Source organism: Cladophialophora psammophila (genome assembly GCF_000585535.1).
Source record: "Cladophialophora psammophila CBS 110553 chromosome Unknown aczJe-supercont1.21, whole genome shotgun sequence".
Lineage (NCBI taxonomy): Eukaryota > Fungi > Ascomycota > Eurotiomycetes > Chaetothyriales > Herpotrichiellaceae > Cladophialophora > Cladophialophora psammophila.
The window spans coordinates 383833-399668 of NW_006912942.1; the positions used below are offsets into that span (position 1 = coordinate 383833).

The following is a 15836-nucleotide window of genomic DNA, read 5'->3' on the forward strand; positions in this document are numbered from 1 at the left end:
GTGCCCCCCCGACCGCCGACGAAGCTTGGGATTGTTCGAGCTCGGCTACTTAGTGAGGCCGGTGAGTATGCACTGCCAACTTATCGCGCTTACTGAATGTCCGTTGCACGGGGTTCTAAGCATCTTGAATATCTATGGAAAGAGTCTGAGTTTCACCATTGAGATAGCCGAGTATTGAATCTTTTCAAGCGATGTCAACACGAGTTTTGCAGTAGTTAGTGGACTAAGGTAGCCACGGCTTAAAGGCTAGCACGACCTGGAGTGCTAGGCCTAGCTATTCGGCCCCGACGAATTGAGAACCATGTCCTTAGGTCCATTGACACTTGCAGAGTAATACTATTTATTATGGGTGACTGTCTCTCAAGGTTCAAAGGGATGTGTGTGCAGTTAAATTAATGAATAATGGCCGTCTCTTGAGCAGGATAGGATTACTGCGTGCTCGACCACTGTTCGTCCAACGCACCAAAATCATCACCGAAGAGGTCCTGAAGCCAGTCTTCGGCGTATCTACCCATCATATTGCCGAGTGTGTCGTCAATGTCCACAAAATCGATGAAAGATGGTGAAGTCGCCGGGCTGGGGAGCGCGTCTGGACGCTCTCTCGGACTATTATTGTTGCTAAGCTCAGCCGCGGCATCTCCGACTTTGCCACTTGCAAGGTTGCCGTTGTTCCTCCCGCCAGGGTTGAATGGATTAGAAGAATGAAGGTCGAATATCGGCTGCGGTGGGACTACAAGAGAGAGGCCTGTACGCGATACTATCACCTCAAACAGTCGCTGAGCCCATTTGATAGAACTCCAATAATCAGACAAGCCACGGAGGTACTTTTGCGCTTGGTGAATGCGGATGCGTGCAGCCAGACGATCCTCTTCGCTGGCCGATTGATGGAGCGCTGTCTCGATATGGAGAGCGAGGAGAGTGGAAGTGCAGTTCATCCTGGTTAAATGAGTCAGCTAAGGCGTCTACTCTCGGAATGAGAAAGAAAGAGCTCACATATACAAAGGGCAGTACCGAGCAAGGTTGTGGAGCATAATTCTGTCTAGAATTGAGTCCAGCTCGAACATCGCCGTTTGAAGCCGGCGCGCTGAACGATCAGCCAGAGGGGCATCTCCCGAAGCACGGAAACTATCCCGGAGAACCCGGTAAACGATGCACTCCAACAAGTAGCACCTCGCCATGAGAACCAAGGGCCAAATGTTGGTCTGGCACCAGTCATAGACACCTTCGGTCCGCATCTCAGCAGGGAGTTGCATCCGCCATGTGGCGAGAGAACCCTCCAGCTCAGGCCACCCTTTCGTCAATGCTGTCTCTGAGAAACGCGATGTTTGTACGTAGTGTGCACCTGTGATGCGGTTAATCAACTAGGAGCGTCATTCAAACAAAGATTGGGAAACACGAACTGATACGCGACAGCTTACAGCTCTCAATAAGGAAAAGCTTTTGCAATCGTGATATTGGGCGCAAGACGTCTGCAACGTCTTCGGTAATGTTCTCTTCTGGCCAATCAGACAGTTCCAACTCCGAGGTATCAAAGTCGCTGTCGTGTATCCGCCGTGCGTTGTCGAGACCGCTGGAGACCAGTAGGGCGTCTCGGTTGTAAATAACCCACCACAGGCGACGGAAGAGTGTCCTCGTACCTGTGTCTAAATCCTTTGCTACATTGTCCTGGTGGAGGCCCATTTGAGTCGCGATACGCACCGCATTGGAAAGCCAGTAGCGGTAATCTTTGTCGATGGCGAAGGTGAAGTTTAGGAGACTTAGGACGAGGGATCCCTGTAACAATCGTAATTGTTGGCATTCCGCCTTGAGGTCGCAAAGTAAGCTCGCTCGCAAGAAAAAGGTCCTTTGGGCCGTGACGTGATCTGAAAACCCAGCTTCCCGGATGAGTTGTGACGAGGCATAGGATGCCACGCAGGCCAATATGGCTTGCAATAAAAACGCTGAGTAGCTGCCATTCTTGTACTGCTGCACGAACTCCACGCGGTCGAAGATCGGTGCATACGGATACACACAGTCAAAATAAAGACGCAAGAACCGGTCGCTGCTCTGTCAGGTCATATAGGTTGGCAAAAGAGAGACAGGAGGACCTACCAGACGTGTCGCGGTGGAAAGTCAAAGGCTCGCTTTTTCTTTAAATACTCCCTGTCTACTTTGTCCATTCGCGTCAAATCGGGCCGAAGGGTCGAACAGACGTTCGGCATCGAGGGGAGGGTATCGCTCAAGACTATTCGAACGAATCTCTTCGGGCGCAACCTTCCTAGGACCTCGCTCAAGATCGTCATTTGATTGGTCCCACCGTGATATTCCATGACTTCACGGCCCTGGCTTAGGTGTTCTCGTCGCGTCGGCGAGGTTACTTCCTCGTCCCACCGGGTCATCTCACGACAGATCTGAAGCTGGGAGTCATCCTCCTGGATTGGGTGGGAGGCGGCTGACGGTATGCTCTGGCCATCTCCTTCGCCAGATAGTGGCTGATAGATGTTCTCCGGCGGTGACGTGACTTCTGCTCGCGGCGACGGATTCACAGAGCAAACAAGTAGCTCTGGGTCAAAGTCTGCTTGCAGCGGCTGTTGCTGTGCTTGTTGCTGTGCTTGTTGCTGCCCATCATCGGTGAGCGATTGGAAAGGCGGCCGCAAAGCTGAACTCTGTTACAAATGAGGGTTGTCAACTAAGCCAGAAGGGCAGGGGGGCGTTACACGTGACACTTACCTGAAGCGGTGCTTGGACAGAAGCGAGGTCAAAGGTGGAGGACTGAGAGCGGCCGAGTGAACTGGGCTGGCATAATGGCTGCAAGGCGCGAGGTTGATGTCCTGGACCAGCCGAAATGTCGGCTCTCTTTCGTTTGCCCCTGGCCACAGTAGCGAATTAGCAAGGTTACCAGCGCGGTGAACAGAGGCACAGATCTCACCCCCCAGTCTTGTCCGAGGCGACTACTAGCACACACGATGATGCCCGTTCTGCCGCAGTACATCTTGTGCAAGGCAGACCGACGTCGGTCGCGTCACAACGGACCTTTCGGTCGTGACAAGGTATGCAAGCTCTAATTTTCTTGCCGGTGCGTTGTTGAAGAAGCTCAGCAGGGCCTGTTACCTGGGCGCCGGCAGGGAGCTGAAGAGAGGTCACGGGCATCATCACCAGACACCAGACGCGCACCTGATAGAAAGAAAGACGGCCAAGTAGGTGGAAGAGTGAGGACTGAGTCCGACGGAGAAGAATTTGGTGACCGAGCAGCTTGAGCTGCTTTGTAGTGCGAAAAAGGCCGAATCAGAGGGGTGGGGAAGAGCCCCAGATTCTGACCGCCCAGTGTGGGGTAGAGAGTGGAATGGATTGAACTGAGGGTGAATCGTCGAGGGGAGTTACGAGGCACACTGGGCATCCACAAGAGGGCGAGTAATTTGTCGAGGAGTTGCCACCTGCCACTGGGCACGCCTCTCCCCACAATCTCCCAGGCTAAACAGGGCTAACTTCGAAGTCAATTGAAGGTTTAGGAGGAACAAAGAGAAGCGAGCGAGCCCAAGTGGAGACAATGGTCGGCCACGGTACTTGATAGGCCTTGGAAGCCCATATAGAGCGGGGCCCAAAACTCCTTCGGTCACTACGAAGTAGTCCCGGTGGCTACTTATCACTTCACCTATTGGCTACTCGGCGCCGAAGAGAGCCACTAAAGGAAATGCTTCGTAGTATAGCGTCATGACCTCCACCGAGTACTTCGGCTTCCATTTACGCCCTATAGTACTGACGAGACCTTGACAGCGGCTCGATCATGCCAATCAGAAGCCAATTGGGCCAATGCGAGGTAACGCCTGAGGTGGTACCTGGGACTCTCTGCTGGCGACCTGGCCTATCGTCTTGTCGTAGGGTCGTTTCTAACTGTAAAGCCGATCTGTTTTGCAAGAAAGCGACTCAACAGAGCAATGGATACATCGACCATGGCGTCTCCTCAAGAAGACAACACGAAACAGCAAGCGGCGCCAGAAATATCTGAAGTTGCGGGACAGGCAAGAATTCGCTTACGGAAAAGGGCATGTATGGCTTGTCGCAGATGCCATGAGAGAAAAGTTCGATGTGACCTGTGTCTTCGAGGGAAATCCTGCACAAATTGTCAGCTGGATGGATCTTCCTGTGTGCTAAGATCCAGAGCTTCGAAAAAGTGCGTGATATGGATTCAGCGCATTGGACAGCCTTGCTAACAAACGATATAGTCAGAGGCCTACCTTCCAAGTGCAATCCTTAGACAAGGACCGACGAGTCAAAAGGCACCCTATTGCCCCTTTGCCAGCGCATCCCGGAACCACGAAGCTTTGGAAACAATGTACGATAATGAATTTCCCTAATTGTCGGCCAGACCACTTCGCATGCTATAATCTACTTCGGCTCTGACATTGAATCAACTACAGTAACAGAAATAGGGGACTTGGCGCAATCTGTTACCGAAAAGCCATCTTGCAATCAATTTATACCACTGGAGGATGTACTCGTTCGGTCTTCGTTATACGAGTTCTGCCAGTCAGAGTGCCTTAACAACCTCCCATCTGATGATGTCGACTTCCTCAACAAGAAAGGCTGCTTCAAATTGCCTTCAAGGCCACTGCTACAACATTTCATGCGGAAGTACTTCTTGCACATACACCCTTCGCTCCCGATCGTCGATGAAACTCGTTTCCGAGTGATATTTGAGAACGGAACCCATGTTGTTCCTGAAGCACAAAAGTTATCACTTTTTGTGCTACAGGCAATGCTTTGCGCGAGCTGCTCTGTACGTTAAGCCCTTCTTTCTAACTGTGAATCACTTTACTGACCCACAAAGTCCTGTCCGGTGTCTCTGGCTCAGGAGTTAGGATTTGATGATCTGTGCTCCGCTCGCGATTTTTTCTATCAAAGGGCAAAGGTACGTCGCAGATACCGTCTTATCACAAGAAACAAGGTCCTCATTGTGCATAGCTTCTGTACGATCTGGGTTATGAGGACGATGTTCAGTCCAAGATTCAAGGTTGTGCACTTTTGACTTTTTACAGTGCTTCAGGCAGGCTACATGCTGGGCGGCCTTGGCTGACGAGTGCTGTTGGACATGCAGTGGCCAGCGGGGCACATACATATGCTGCAACGGTGGATGTAAGAGAGATGCGAATACAGAAAAGACTCTGGTGGTGCCTAGTTCTTCGCGACCGCGCCATGGCCCTCGCGACCAGGAGGCCGCTTCAAATACAAACTCACGTATTCGATCCAAGGAACGATGGCTTGGACGAAGCTGACGTCGAGGACGAGATGCATGTCTCAGAGGTCTATGCCGCAGGAGTAAAGAGGTTGCTGGCAGGGGCTCTTAGCCTACAGTGCTCATTGGCATCAGCATTAACCGACTTGATTATGTTCGTCTACTCCCCTCGGCGAATGTCCCACAGCCCAACCAACGCGAGTGACTCGCTGGAACAGACGATGCGGAAGCTCAAGAGGATCGAATCAGACACCAAGGCCTGGTTTGAACGAGTGTCCAAATTCCTGCCCTCAGTCCCCACAGTGTGTGACTCCTATGATAGTTGTGTCTTTCAGCTGGAGGTCTGCCAGCTGTATCACTGGTACAGCTCATCCCCGCCACGCCGTTTACTTTCCGCTGATGTATAAACTTCAGGGCCGGTCAAACCGCGCTACAACAGTACAAAATCCTGCTTCTGGAAACCCAGCCCGAGTACGCTCGCGCAGGGGAGACATTCCGCAAAGAAGCTGTCCGGAAGATGCTGGCAGATTCCATCGTCGGGCTGAACAGAAGCGTAAGGGCTTACGCATTGCGTGGCAGCGCATGCTCCCTACCAACAGAAGTGTAAGTTGACCCGTGACGTTACATTGTCCAGTGTATAATAAGCCATGCTAATGTTCGCTGCTCTAGGATGCTTTGCTGCGCACAACCTCTCCTTCTTTACGCGCTCGACAGTCAACTGGCTGTTCAAGGGCACCAAAAACGGTCGTCCATGTACCCTATGCATATCCTCGAATCATTGAAGCTTTGTGGACGGTCATCATCAAGCACAATCGACCTCTCATATTTCATTCTGGAGGCAGTAAAGCGTGCTCGGCCTTTGCTTGAAGGGCTTACTGATCATCTTGGAGAACCCGCAATGTGGACATGGACGCAACCCGGCTATCCCAGTTCGACAGAGAGCCATCAGAGCGCAACCATGGTGCCGACACAAACGAGTTTCGACGCCAAGCCTGGACAGATAGTCGAAGTGGCACAGGCAAAGAATGTCGAGGACTGGCAATCATTGCTCGCGCATCATCCACGGGTATTCCTACACGTCATCTTCTCACTCGAAATGGCCATCCAGAGAGGCCACTTTCCCAAGGTGACCGATCTTCCTTTAGCCATTTGTCAGCAAAGAAGCGTATCCATCTCCAGTCCTCCTCCTTCGCGGCTATCATCCCCTCCAGTGAATTTGGGCTTGACTATTCCCCGTTCTCACGGTATTCCAGAAGTCTTCACAACTGACGAAAGCACTGGAGCCCTCACGCCACCTGATCGGTCATATGTGTCAGATACGAACCAGACACCGGTATTGCCTGATTTACTAATGAACGTGGATCTTGACTTTGTCGATCTTGAGGGCTTTGACGCAATGGACTTTGATAAAACATTAGATCCGGCCTCCCAGCTTGGCTGGCCCTCGGGAATGAATTCGGGATTGGAGGAGCCGTTTTTCTTGGCCTGACCCTTACCCTATCGGTTAGGTACTCGGTAGACCGATTGGCATTGCCAAGTCGTTCTCTTTGGGCAAGTTAGGCTATGTAACCACGGACGGCAGGCTAGCCCCGGCATGGTGTGCCACGCGAGGCACCATAATTCTCCCACAGAGAAGGTTGCAAGACTCCAAAGATCTCTCTATTCATCCAATCAATCAATTCATCTAATAGTTTCGACTTGTGTCGTGAGAAGGAGGTTTAGAAATGCTAAAGCCATGATCAACTACATCTCACTTTTACTGTGATGGTGCAATTATTTGCTTTCGATGTCGCGCGTCCATTCCTCGAGGAGGGAATTTTTGCGTAGTTTTGAGTGCATAATTGGCCGTGCCGTATAAAACGGTAGGTTACACCCCTAGCTTCCAACACGCATCTAAAACGCGGGCTATATTACGCGACGCTACACTCTTTCCGCTCTGAAAGGTTTATTTATTGCTCGACTTATTTTATCTCTTTTGCATATTGTGCAATGTCTTCTCATACTTCTTAGACCGAGGGAGACGATGGATACGCGGACCTGGACCTCGGTTATGGAGTGTATCTATAGGACGGAAGGTGGCCGCAATCCTGGTATTCGTCAACTAGCCGTGTTTGATGGCCATTCGACTACCCATCCTGGAACGATCAACGTCTCAACATTGTATCGTCCATGCCGTCGCTCTAGCTAATGGCTCAGGGGAATCTTCAGGGGTTGCTTTCCTTGCACAGGCTAAATGTATATATAAACAGGAAACAGATTGCTGAAATGGCGCATGGACAGACGGTGAGCAACTTAACAGAATGAAATCAATCATGTGGGCATATTGCTCCGTTTTACAGTATCTCAGCACTCGGAGTTGTTCTCTATTCTTTAGTTATTTTCAAGGTAAAGAGTATTCAATACCACATTTATCAGACTTATATCCTTGGGTATCCTTCGTGCTTTTTTCCAATCTCGGTGGTCATACGCCCTTCTAACTACCTGTTGGCCGGGCATAACAAGGGCAAGCCTCAGAAGACTATTAGAGAACAAGTCAAGCATTCCTACGATACCGACAGACAAGGTCCCTGTGCCATTGGGATGCTGTCTGCTCTAGGTGTATTGTAACAGAGCACTTCAGGGTTCGGCGTGCACGTGCAACAACGCACAGAGGCCTGTCCAGCAGATCGGGAATCGAGAACGCGTTTCTGGTTGATACTGACAAGACAACACCACCACCAACACCACCCAGAGGGGCAGCGGCTAGAGCAACGAACGCCTAACACGGCGGTGGCATTGAGGACTGAACAGAACTGATAAAACACTTAGGAATTAGGTAGACGGCACCAAAAGGCCATGGAATTCATGATACTCTGCTCAAACTGTAAAGAATGGCACTCTGCCAGCACTGTAAACTGCTCCGCACCCCCCCTGCCAGCCCATTTTTTTAGTTTGACATGCGACTAGACAACTTCTCTCCCCTGCTACCACTCTACCAGCCCTGCACAGCACAACACAGCACAGCCACTTTGCCTTGTTACACTATATGTACTACTTACTGGAACCAGCTCGGCCTTGAAGGATCCACCTACCTTTGGGGGCTCTGTCGCAGCCGGCCTTGTGACCCTTCGGCATTAATAGATCACCGAGACCCCACCACCCGGAGGAAGAAGAGAGTATACTCCATCCGAACAGAAAACGTCTCGGTTTCAGTTGTTTGGATTGTATACTCAACCCCCCTTCGCACTTGCAACCATTCCACACGAAATGCGCATAATGTCGTCTGATGGCCTTCAGCCGGCCCTGAATTATGGCATGCGGCAATGCGCCCGCTACATAACAAAGCACGCAGACGACGGTACTTCCGTCTTTGGAGACTCGCCCGATCTGCTGTATCGAGACCGAGGCGGCTATGCCATTACGCGGAACTACGCAGCAACCTCAGTGCCGATGCATATAGAAAATGAGACGGACTGTCAAGCATATCTTTCTTCCGACAGGTCCCAAGAGGCATCCCACGTTCACGCAGGACAGCGAGTGACAGTCTCGAATGGCCTGAATTTTCTGACGGTGGACTTGGGCCCCGGCGCTCAGACTCCCATGCACAGGACTGTTTCTGTGGATTTTGTAACAGTCATCGAGGGTCGTGTCGAGTTGCTCCTCGACTCCGGCGAGTCTCAGGTGCTCGAAAGCGGAGTGAGTCAGCCAAAACATTCTAACCTGGACAAGAAAAAACGGCGATTAACAATAGGGCCTGCTAGGACGCAATCATCCAGCGGGCGACCATGCATCGATGGAAGAACCCGTCCAGCGACAAGCCGGCGAGATTCGTTGCTGTGGTCGTCGACATACGCGCCCACGAAGTCAATGGTAAACTCTTGGAACAGGAATACCTGCGCTCCTGAGTCCAAATGTTAAGTCAATGCTACATAAGTTATATTAGTATTATGTCCACATGCCGCTGAACCCCACCTGGTTTCTCCATCTGCCGCTTTGTGAAATTGAATGGCATGTACATAATGGCTATGCTGCGCGATCGCGACTCGACAGCACTCAGTACCCTTATAAAATGACGTATCCAAGGCTCGACGTAGACCTGGGCCTTTCGACCCGTTAGGTCTATTTCTTAATTTAGGAAATCTCTCGGCATAGTTAGCCCCAGTAATGAAAAACCTAAGAAGTGCATCCTCCGAAGCCTCGGCGCTTGTACGTGTCTCTGGCCAGTCCATTTCGGGCTTATTGCGTCCTTGGGTGGCTCTTTTGGTGCCGAGGCGTTGTTCTTTATTCCCGCCATCTGCCAGTATATACCTTGGGCGCAGATCAAGATCTTAGAACCTCAGCATTGATGTTGCTGGTTCTCCCTCTTTCCCATTTCCCTTCTCTTTGCTCCCAGCCTATTGCTCAGATATGACTCAGGGAGCAACTGCACAAGTGGTGGTGTCGCCATACCAGCTCGATATTCCCACGACAGACATTGCATCCTTTGTCCTCTCGTCAGGAACAGCGAGCTCGAGGATTCAGCCGCAGTATTTTGATGCCACAAATCCGTCCAAATGCTTCAGTCTCGAGCAAGCAGAGACCTACGTCAAGCAGTTGGCGCATGGTTTGCGAAAAATCCTCAATCCGGGAGACAAGGTGCTCCTGTATTCCGGTAATAGACTGCTCTTTCCGGTCTTGCTCTGGGGCACCGTAGCGGCGGGCTGCGTCTTCACAGCTGCATCTCCTTCGGCATCACAGAATGGTGAGTGTTCGATGACAGGCTATAGCAGAGTCGCCTCAGTTGACAATGTCTCCCAGAGTTGGAATATCAACTTCGTGACTCGGAAGCCAGCGTCCTCATTACAGAACCCGAGAATGTTAGCACCTCTCTGAAAGCTGCGGCCGCTGTGGGGATGCTAGCCGACCGGGTTTTTCTGTTTGCTGATCCAGGAGAAGACCTATCTCGGTACCGCACACTGAGGACTAGATCGTGGCTGACGATCTGGTCCCCAGTTGAGGAGGTCGGCACTTGGTCATGGACAAAGCTGAGAACTTTGGAAGAGGTGAAATCCACGACGGCCGTGATCAACTATTCTAGTGGGCAAGTATTTATGAAACCTCGTCACAAGGGTATTTTGATAACAAGGAGTTTGCGCGACTAGAACCACAGGCATTCCAAAGGGGGTAGAACTTTCTCACTACAACTTGGTGGCCAATTCCACGCAGCTCGTCCACAAACGGAGCATCGTCGGAGCCGGTGCTAGTGCGCTAGCCAAAAAATCACGGCTTGACAGCTCTGGGGAACGGTGGCTTGCTCCCTTACCGATGTATCATGCCTATGTGAGCCTTCCTCGCCCTAAACGACCACAGAGACAGCACACTGACGACAGCGTACAGGGTCAAACATATTATTGCATGAACGCCGCTCGGATTGGAGCCAAGGTATTCATCATGCCAAAATTTGAGGTCGACGAATTTCTGCTATATCTAGATATCTACCGGATCACGTTCATGACCGCGGTTCCCGTGGTTCTGAATATGCTTGCGAAACAACAACACCCGCAAAAGTACAATCTCAATGCTATCGAGAGCGTCGTGACGGGCTCAGCGCCCTTAAACCCAGAGATGGGGACGCTGATCGAGAGGATGTACCTGAAGCCAGGGGTTACCATCAAACAAGGACTTGGAATGACGGAATGCACATGCTCAGTGGCTGGCTTTGGACCCGATGAGGAGAGCGACCACAAGTCGGTAGGTTGGCTGAACGCGAACTGCCGTGCGAGAGTCGTCCCAATCGAAGACCGAGATTTCAGCTCCTCAGGTCCTCCAGGAGTATTTATCGGGGAACTCTGGTTCTCGGGCCCTAATGTAATGAAGGGATACTATAAGAAAGCCAAGGAGACGTCAGGGGCCATTGTGCACGAACAGGGACACAGATGGCTACGCACGGGGGACGTTGGGTATATCGACGAGAAAGGGCACATCTATATTGTTGACCGACTGAAGGTTCGTTCGTCCACTCGACAGTCAGACATCTTCTGGCCTGACAATTCTCGTCGTCGTTCACCAGGCTGACAAGATGGAACCACTACTTACAGGAATTGATCAAGGTCAAAGGCTTGCAAGTAGCCCCAGCAGAGCTAGAGCTGGCACTCTTGACGCATCCCGATGTCGCCGATGCTGCCGTTGTGGGGGCCAAAATGTGAGTATTCTCTTCCGTCAAGAAGTCTTTTCTCGTACAAAATTGGCCAGGCTGACGCATTGTTCGTTTTTGTCACAGCAACAATGAAGAGTATCCTCGTGCATTTGTGGTTAGGAAGACCGACGGCAAGGTGAAGGAGGAAGAGCTAAAAGACCTCATCAAGTCGCGCTTTGCTCTACACAAGCATCTCACTGGTGGCGTATACTTTGTCGATACAATCCCTCGTACTGGGAGTGGCAAGGTCATCCGACGAGCTCTACCCAATCCGGGGCCTGTGGTGAGGCCTACCAAGCTGTAAGGGGCTTGTCGCAAGAAGCAATTTGGCGCAGCACTAGATCGAATTTCTCTTTACTCTCCAGATGCTACTTGTTTTCTATCTTGACCGAAAAGCCCATTAAGAGTTCAAGACGTTCTTAATCTCCCCACACGGCACAGTCTTGCTTCATCACTTCCTTCTACCTCTAACACAGACAATAGAACGTCTGTCCACAGGCCAGACTAGGCTCCAACTACACCATTCGCAGTCCCATTAGCAGGATTGTAAGATTCCGGAGCTTCAATCAGCAAAGCACCTGGATTCTCGTCCGACCCCATGTAGTAGGAGATATCGCTGCCGTCGTATTCCTTGAGGGTGAATCCGTTACCAAACCAAGCCCAGGGGTTTCCGGTCATGTACTCGATCTCGAAGTCTTCGTAGCGGGGTTCCTTTTGGACCTCGAAATAGAGCAGGCGAGAGCCCGGCCAGATTACGAGCTTGCCATCCTTCTTACCTTGCTTGAACCAACTGGCGCAGCCCGAGGCCCAGGCAGTCCGTTTGAAGAACAGCTGCGCGTGCTCCTCGAACCGTTCGCACACGTCGAGCTTCGGCCGCATCGATTTAATGCTTTCGACCTGCATCTTTTCCACAATCTTCAGAATGTTGGTAATAAGCCGTTCGTTCACCATGAGCGTGTTGCCGTGCCCGACAGGGCCGTACGCGCTGCCAATGGTGAAGAAATTAGGTACTAGAGTATGGCATTAGCGACAAACGGCAATTGTGGCAGAGTAAGGGTCACATACCTTCTGGAATGGCGTACGAAATGTAAGATAGCATTCGCTCTCGCATAAAGTCCTGCACATTCTTGCCGTCATGCACAATCGGAAAACGGGGAACCCATGAAGTGTCGAATCCGGTGGCGCAGATGATCACATCGACTTCGTACTCTTTGCCTCGCTGGTCAACAAACCCCTTTTCGGTAATCTTGGCCACTTGTTCAGTGAAAGTGTGGACGTGAGGCATGGTGAGGGCCTCTAAATAGCCATTTCCGGGCTGCCGTTCAATTAGCTCGTCCGTCTTTTCACGCCAAAGGCGGATTCGGGCTCATACCGTTGGCCGGCGACATCCGATCCCAAAAGACTTGGGAATGATCTTGTCTACGAGATCGTCTCGGCCCTTGAGCTTGTTCCTCATCTCTGTGATGGAAAACTGTTCGGCGGCGCCTGTCAGTGGAGCATTCCAAGGGGGAAGGAAATGCTACAAACCTTTCTGGCCTCTTCAGCTTCAAGTGTTCCCACTAGGATGAATTTAAACCTCTGATTCAGCTCATTCTCGATCTCCTTGCAGTACTTCACATAGTCTGTATAATAATTACGCCAGTGCTTTTTCTGCTCTGAAGTGTATTCGAAATTATCCCCATTAGGACCGGCGTATTTCTGCGCAAACCCAGCCGTGATCCAAGTGGGCGACCGGACCCAGGTGTAGAGCGTAGACACTTTTGAGACGATGTTGGCGACGACCTGGACCCCGCTGCTCCCGGATCCAATGACTGCCACTCTCTTTCCCTCGAGAGGAGTTCCCTCAGGATACGCAGCAGTATGTGCGAGCAGACCCTTGAAGCTATGCAATCCTTCAATCTCAGGCCACTTCCAGTTGTTAAGAATACCGCCACCGTTGATGAAAACGTCACAGGTGTCGACGAACGTATTGCCAGTAAGCAGATTTTTGATGTGGACGTCCCATTTTCCAGTCTTCGAATCCCAATACGCTCCTTCGACCTGATGATTGAGCTTAAAATACTTCATTAACCCATACCGGTCCACGCAGTCTTTAAAGTACTGCCAGATCTCGGGCGAGGACGAATAGAAATGCGTCCAGTCGGGATTCCTCGCCCAAGTGAACTGGTAGTCGACCGACGGGATATCGCACGCACAGCCTGGATACCGATTCTCCAGCCAGGTGCCACCAATTTCTGTATTCTTATCGTAGCAGGTGAAGGAGACATTCTGCATTTGTTCCGGCAGGAATTTCGCCAGGCAAATGCCAGCAGCTCCACATCCGACATGGACTATTCTCATGGGCCTTTTCGTGCCAGCCAGCTGCTCGATGATTCGATATCCGTTCTCATTCTCCCGTGGCCAGCCATACCTTTCAGGCAGGGAGTCGAAATCCGGGACTCCGAATTCAGATTCGAATTCACTCTCGGCAGATACCTTATGAGGCGACATTGTCCTGCACTTTCACTGAATGGTACGTTTGACACCGTTCGAGAAGGGAGGAATACAACCTTGATGAATGAAATAGCTACGGGAAGGAGAATTTGCTAATGTCACAATCCCAGGGTGATGGCAAATGACCAGATGGGCAGGAACCAACACTTTGGTGTACTCAAATAGAACGAAGGCATTAGCTTGACCGGCGAAGGTATCCACTCGGTGTTTACTCCAAGTTTCACTCATGATCAGCTGCCAAGTGGTATGATGAGCCGTTCTACGTTTCTCAGGAGGCTGTTCCAGGCGCGGAGCCCAACCAGATGGCAACTTTGCAACGCGCTGACTAGTTCAACGAGTTGAGGTAGTTTGCCGCTATCGGGTTGGGTTCGCTCCCTCGGCCAGTGTCTGCCACTCGGCGCCGATGGTTCTTGTGGCAACGGCGTGTTCCTCCAGGGTTGATTGGCTTATCTCTGGCCTCGATTCGGCCACCTGGCTTTGGCTCCTCAAGTCCGACTGTACGAGAACCAGTTGCCCCACAAACGCCGCTTGAATGAGCGGGTTACCCCAGATTCAATCCTCGTCTATTCGTGAGGCCGCTTATATGCAAGAACAAAATCACTCCACGGCTTTGGTTGACGTACAGTCCTGAAAAGGATCCAGACTTCCAGCAAACATGCCACGAGTCCTGCTGACAGGTACAAATGGCTTTATTGGGTCGCACATATTAGACACCCTGCTGTCGCACGGGGTTTCTGTACGAGGCCTCGTGCGATCCGATCAAAAAGCACGTCAAGTCGCTCTAGATCATCCCCAGGCTGGATCACAGCTGGATTTCGCCATTGTCCCTGATATGACAGCTCCTAATGCTTTTGACGAGGCATTGATATCCGACCCGCCTTTTGATGCAGTCATACATACCGCGAGTCCTTTGAGTTATACTGCCGGCAAGACGCTTGCGGACTTCATTGAACCTGCAGTGAGAGGCACGATGGAGATTCTCGAAGGTGTCAACAGGGTCGCGCCGAGTGTCCGGCGGGTGGTGGTTACAGGGAGCTTTGCCGCCATCGGAAACCCGAAAGACATGCAAGGCAACGGCAAGGTATACACCTCCCAGGACTGGAATCCTATCACGGAGGAAGAGGTTAGCTCGGCAGAGCCGCGACTGGCCTACTGGGTCAGCAAAACCCTCGCCGAAAAAGTTTGTAAGCAGAATCTCGTTGACTGACTTCGATGAGAGCCCGGTCTTTGCTGACGAAAGCCATCTTCAGCCTGGAAGTTTATGCAAACCCAAAAGCCACATTATGACCTGGTTGTACTCAATCCCCCCATGGTCTATGGACCTTTGAGGCACTCTGTCACGAGTATCGAGGATGTCAATGTTTCGAATTACAACATCTGGCGAGATTTTCTGAATTCCACCAAGTCCAGCAGCATTCCGAAAGAATGGGTCCACGCCGATATAGATGTGCGGGTAAGTCTACACATACATCGATTCCCTTACACCCTTACGCCGCTGACCCCTACTCAAGGACTTGGCAGAAGCGCACTATAGAGCTGCGTTCACCTTGAAAGGAGGAAACAAGCGCTATCTAATCGCTCGAGGCCGTATCAGCAACCAAGAAATTGCAGACATTCTGCGAAAATATTTCCCCGAAGCTCACGACAGGATACCGATTGGGCAACCTGGTACACAGTCATTTCCCGACAATGCTTTTGATATTGACGGAGATGAAGCAAAGCGTGACTTGGACTTGACTTACAGAAGCTACGATGAGACGTTCAAAGACTTAGGGAGACAGCTGCTGGACATTGGAACGTCCGGAACCAAGATATAACCTCCTTTGGCTGCTGGCAACCCATGAAGACCCATTGCATGGTTGCCCGGGTGTATTTGCTTGGGGTAGTGACTTTGTCGAATGACTCGTGGATCATCGTAGACAGCCCTAATGAGAGCTGGCTAGGCTCGACCTCGCTCTTCTATGACAAAACAAATTC

General features: G+C 51.3%; 7 protein-coding genes across 7 annotated transcripts; 5 read left to right on the forward strand and 2 right to left on the reverse strand.

Annotated features, from left to right (window-relative positions):
• Positions 1-428: 428 nt before the first annotated feature.
• Positions 429-2378, reverse strand: A1O5_10779 (uncharacterized protein; the record flags this gene model as incomplete). Its single annotated transcript, XM_007751353.1, has 4 exons — positions 429-936; positions 994-1342; positions 1419-2041; positions 2092-2378. The coding sequence occupies 4 exons, from the start codon at positions 2376-2378 to the stop codon at positions 429-431; spliced, it is 1767 nt and encodes a 588-aa protein (XP_007749543.1).
• A 2794-nt stretch (positions 2379-5172) lies between these two features.
• On the forward strand, positions 5173-5819 carry A1O5_10780 (uncharacterized protein; the record flags this gene model as incomplete). The annotated part of the gene is made up of 2 exons (XM_007751354.1): positions 5173-5573; positions 5627-5819. The coding sequence occupies 2 exons, from the start codon at positions 5173-5175 to the stop codon at positions 5817-5819; spliced, it is 594 nt and encodes a 197-aa protein (XP_007749544.1).
• A 351-nt stretch (positions 5820-6170) lies between these two features.
• Positions 6171-6701, forward strand: A1O5_10781 (uncharacterized protein; the record flags this gene model as incomplete). The annotated part of the gene is made up of 1 exon (XM_007751355.1): positions 6171-6701. The coding sequence occupies one exon, from the start codon at positions 6171-6173 to the stop codon at positions 6699-6701; it is 531 nt and encodes a 176-aa protein (XP_007749545.1).
• A 1766-nt stretch (positions 6702-8467) lies between these two features.
• Positions 8468-9096, forward strand: A1O5_10782 (uncharacterized protein; the record flags this gene model as incomplete). Its single annotated transcript, XM_007751356.1, has 2 exons — positions 8468-8887; positions 8953-9096. 2 exons carry the CDS (start codon positions 8468-8470, stop codon positions 9094-9096), a joined length of 564 nt encoding a protein of 187 aa, XP_007749546.1.
• Positions 9097-9598: 502 nt separating this feature from the next.
• A1O5_10783 (uncharacterized protein) lies at positions 9599-11670 on the forward strand (the record flags this gene model as incomplete). Its single annotated transcript, XM_007751357.1, has 6 exons — positions 9599-9932; positions 9989-10267; positions 10320-10510; positions 10568-11176; positions 11269-11372; positions 11451-11670. The coding sequence occupies 6 exons, from the start codon at positions 9599-9601 to the stop codon at positions 11668-11670; spliced, it is 1737 nt and encodes a 578-aa protein (XP_007749547.1).
• A 200-nt stretch (positions 11671-11870) lies between these two features.
• Positions 11871-13856, reverse strand: A1O5_10784 (uncharacterized protein; the record flags this gene model as incomplete). Its single annotated transcript, XM_007751358.1, has 4 exons — positions 11871-12376; positions 12432-12681; positions 12739-12837; positions 12894-13856. 4 exons carry the CDS (start codon positions 13854-13856, stop codon positions 11871-11873), a joined length of 1818 nt encoding a protein of 605 aa, XP_007749548.1.
• Positions 13857-14514: 658 nt separating this feature from the next.
• A1O5_10785 (uncharacterized protein) lies at positions 14515-15676 on the forward strand (the record flags this gene model as incomplete). Its single annotated transcript, XM_007751359.1, has 3 exons — positions 14515-15043; positions 15110-15312; positions 15371-15676. The coding sequence occupies 3 exons, from the start codon at positions 14515-14517 to the stop codon at positions 15674-15676; spliced, it is 1038 nt and encodes a 345-aa protein (XP_007749549.1).
• Between the last annotated feature and the right edge of the window lie 160 nt (positions 15677-15836).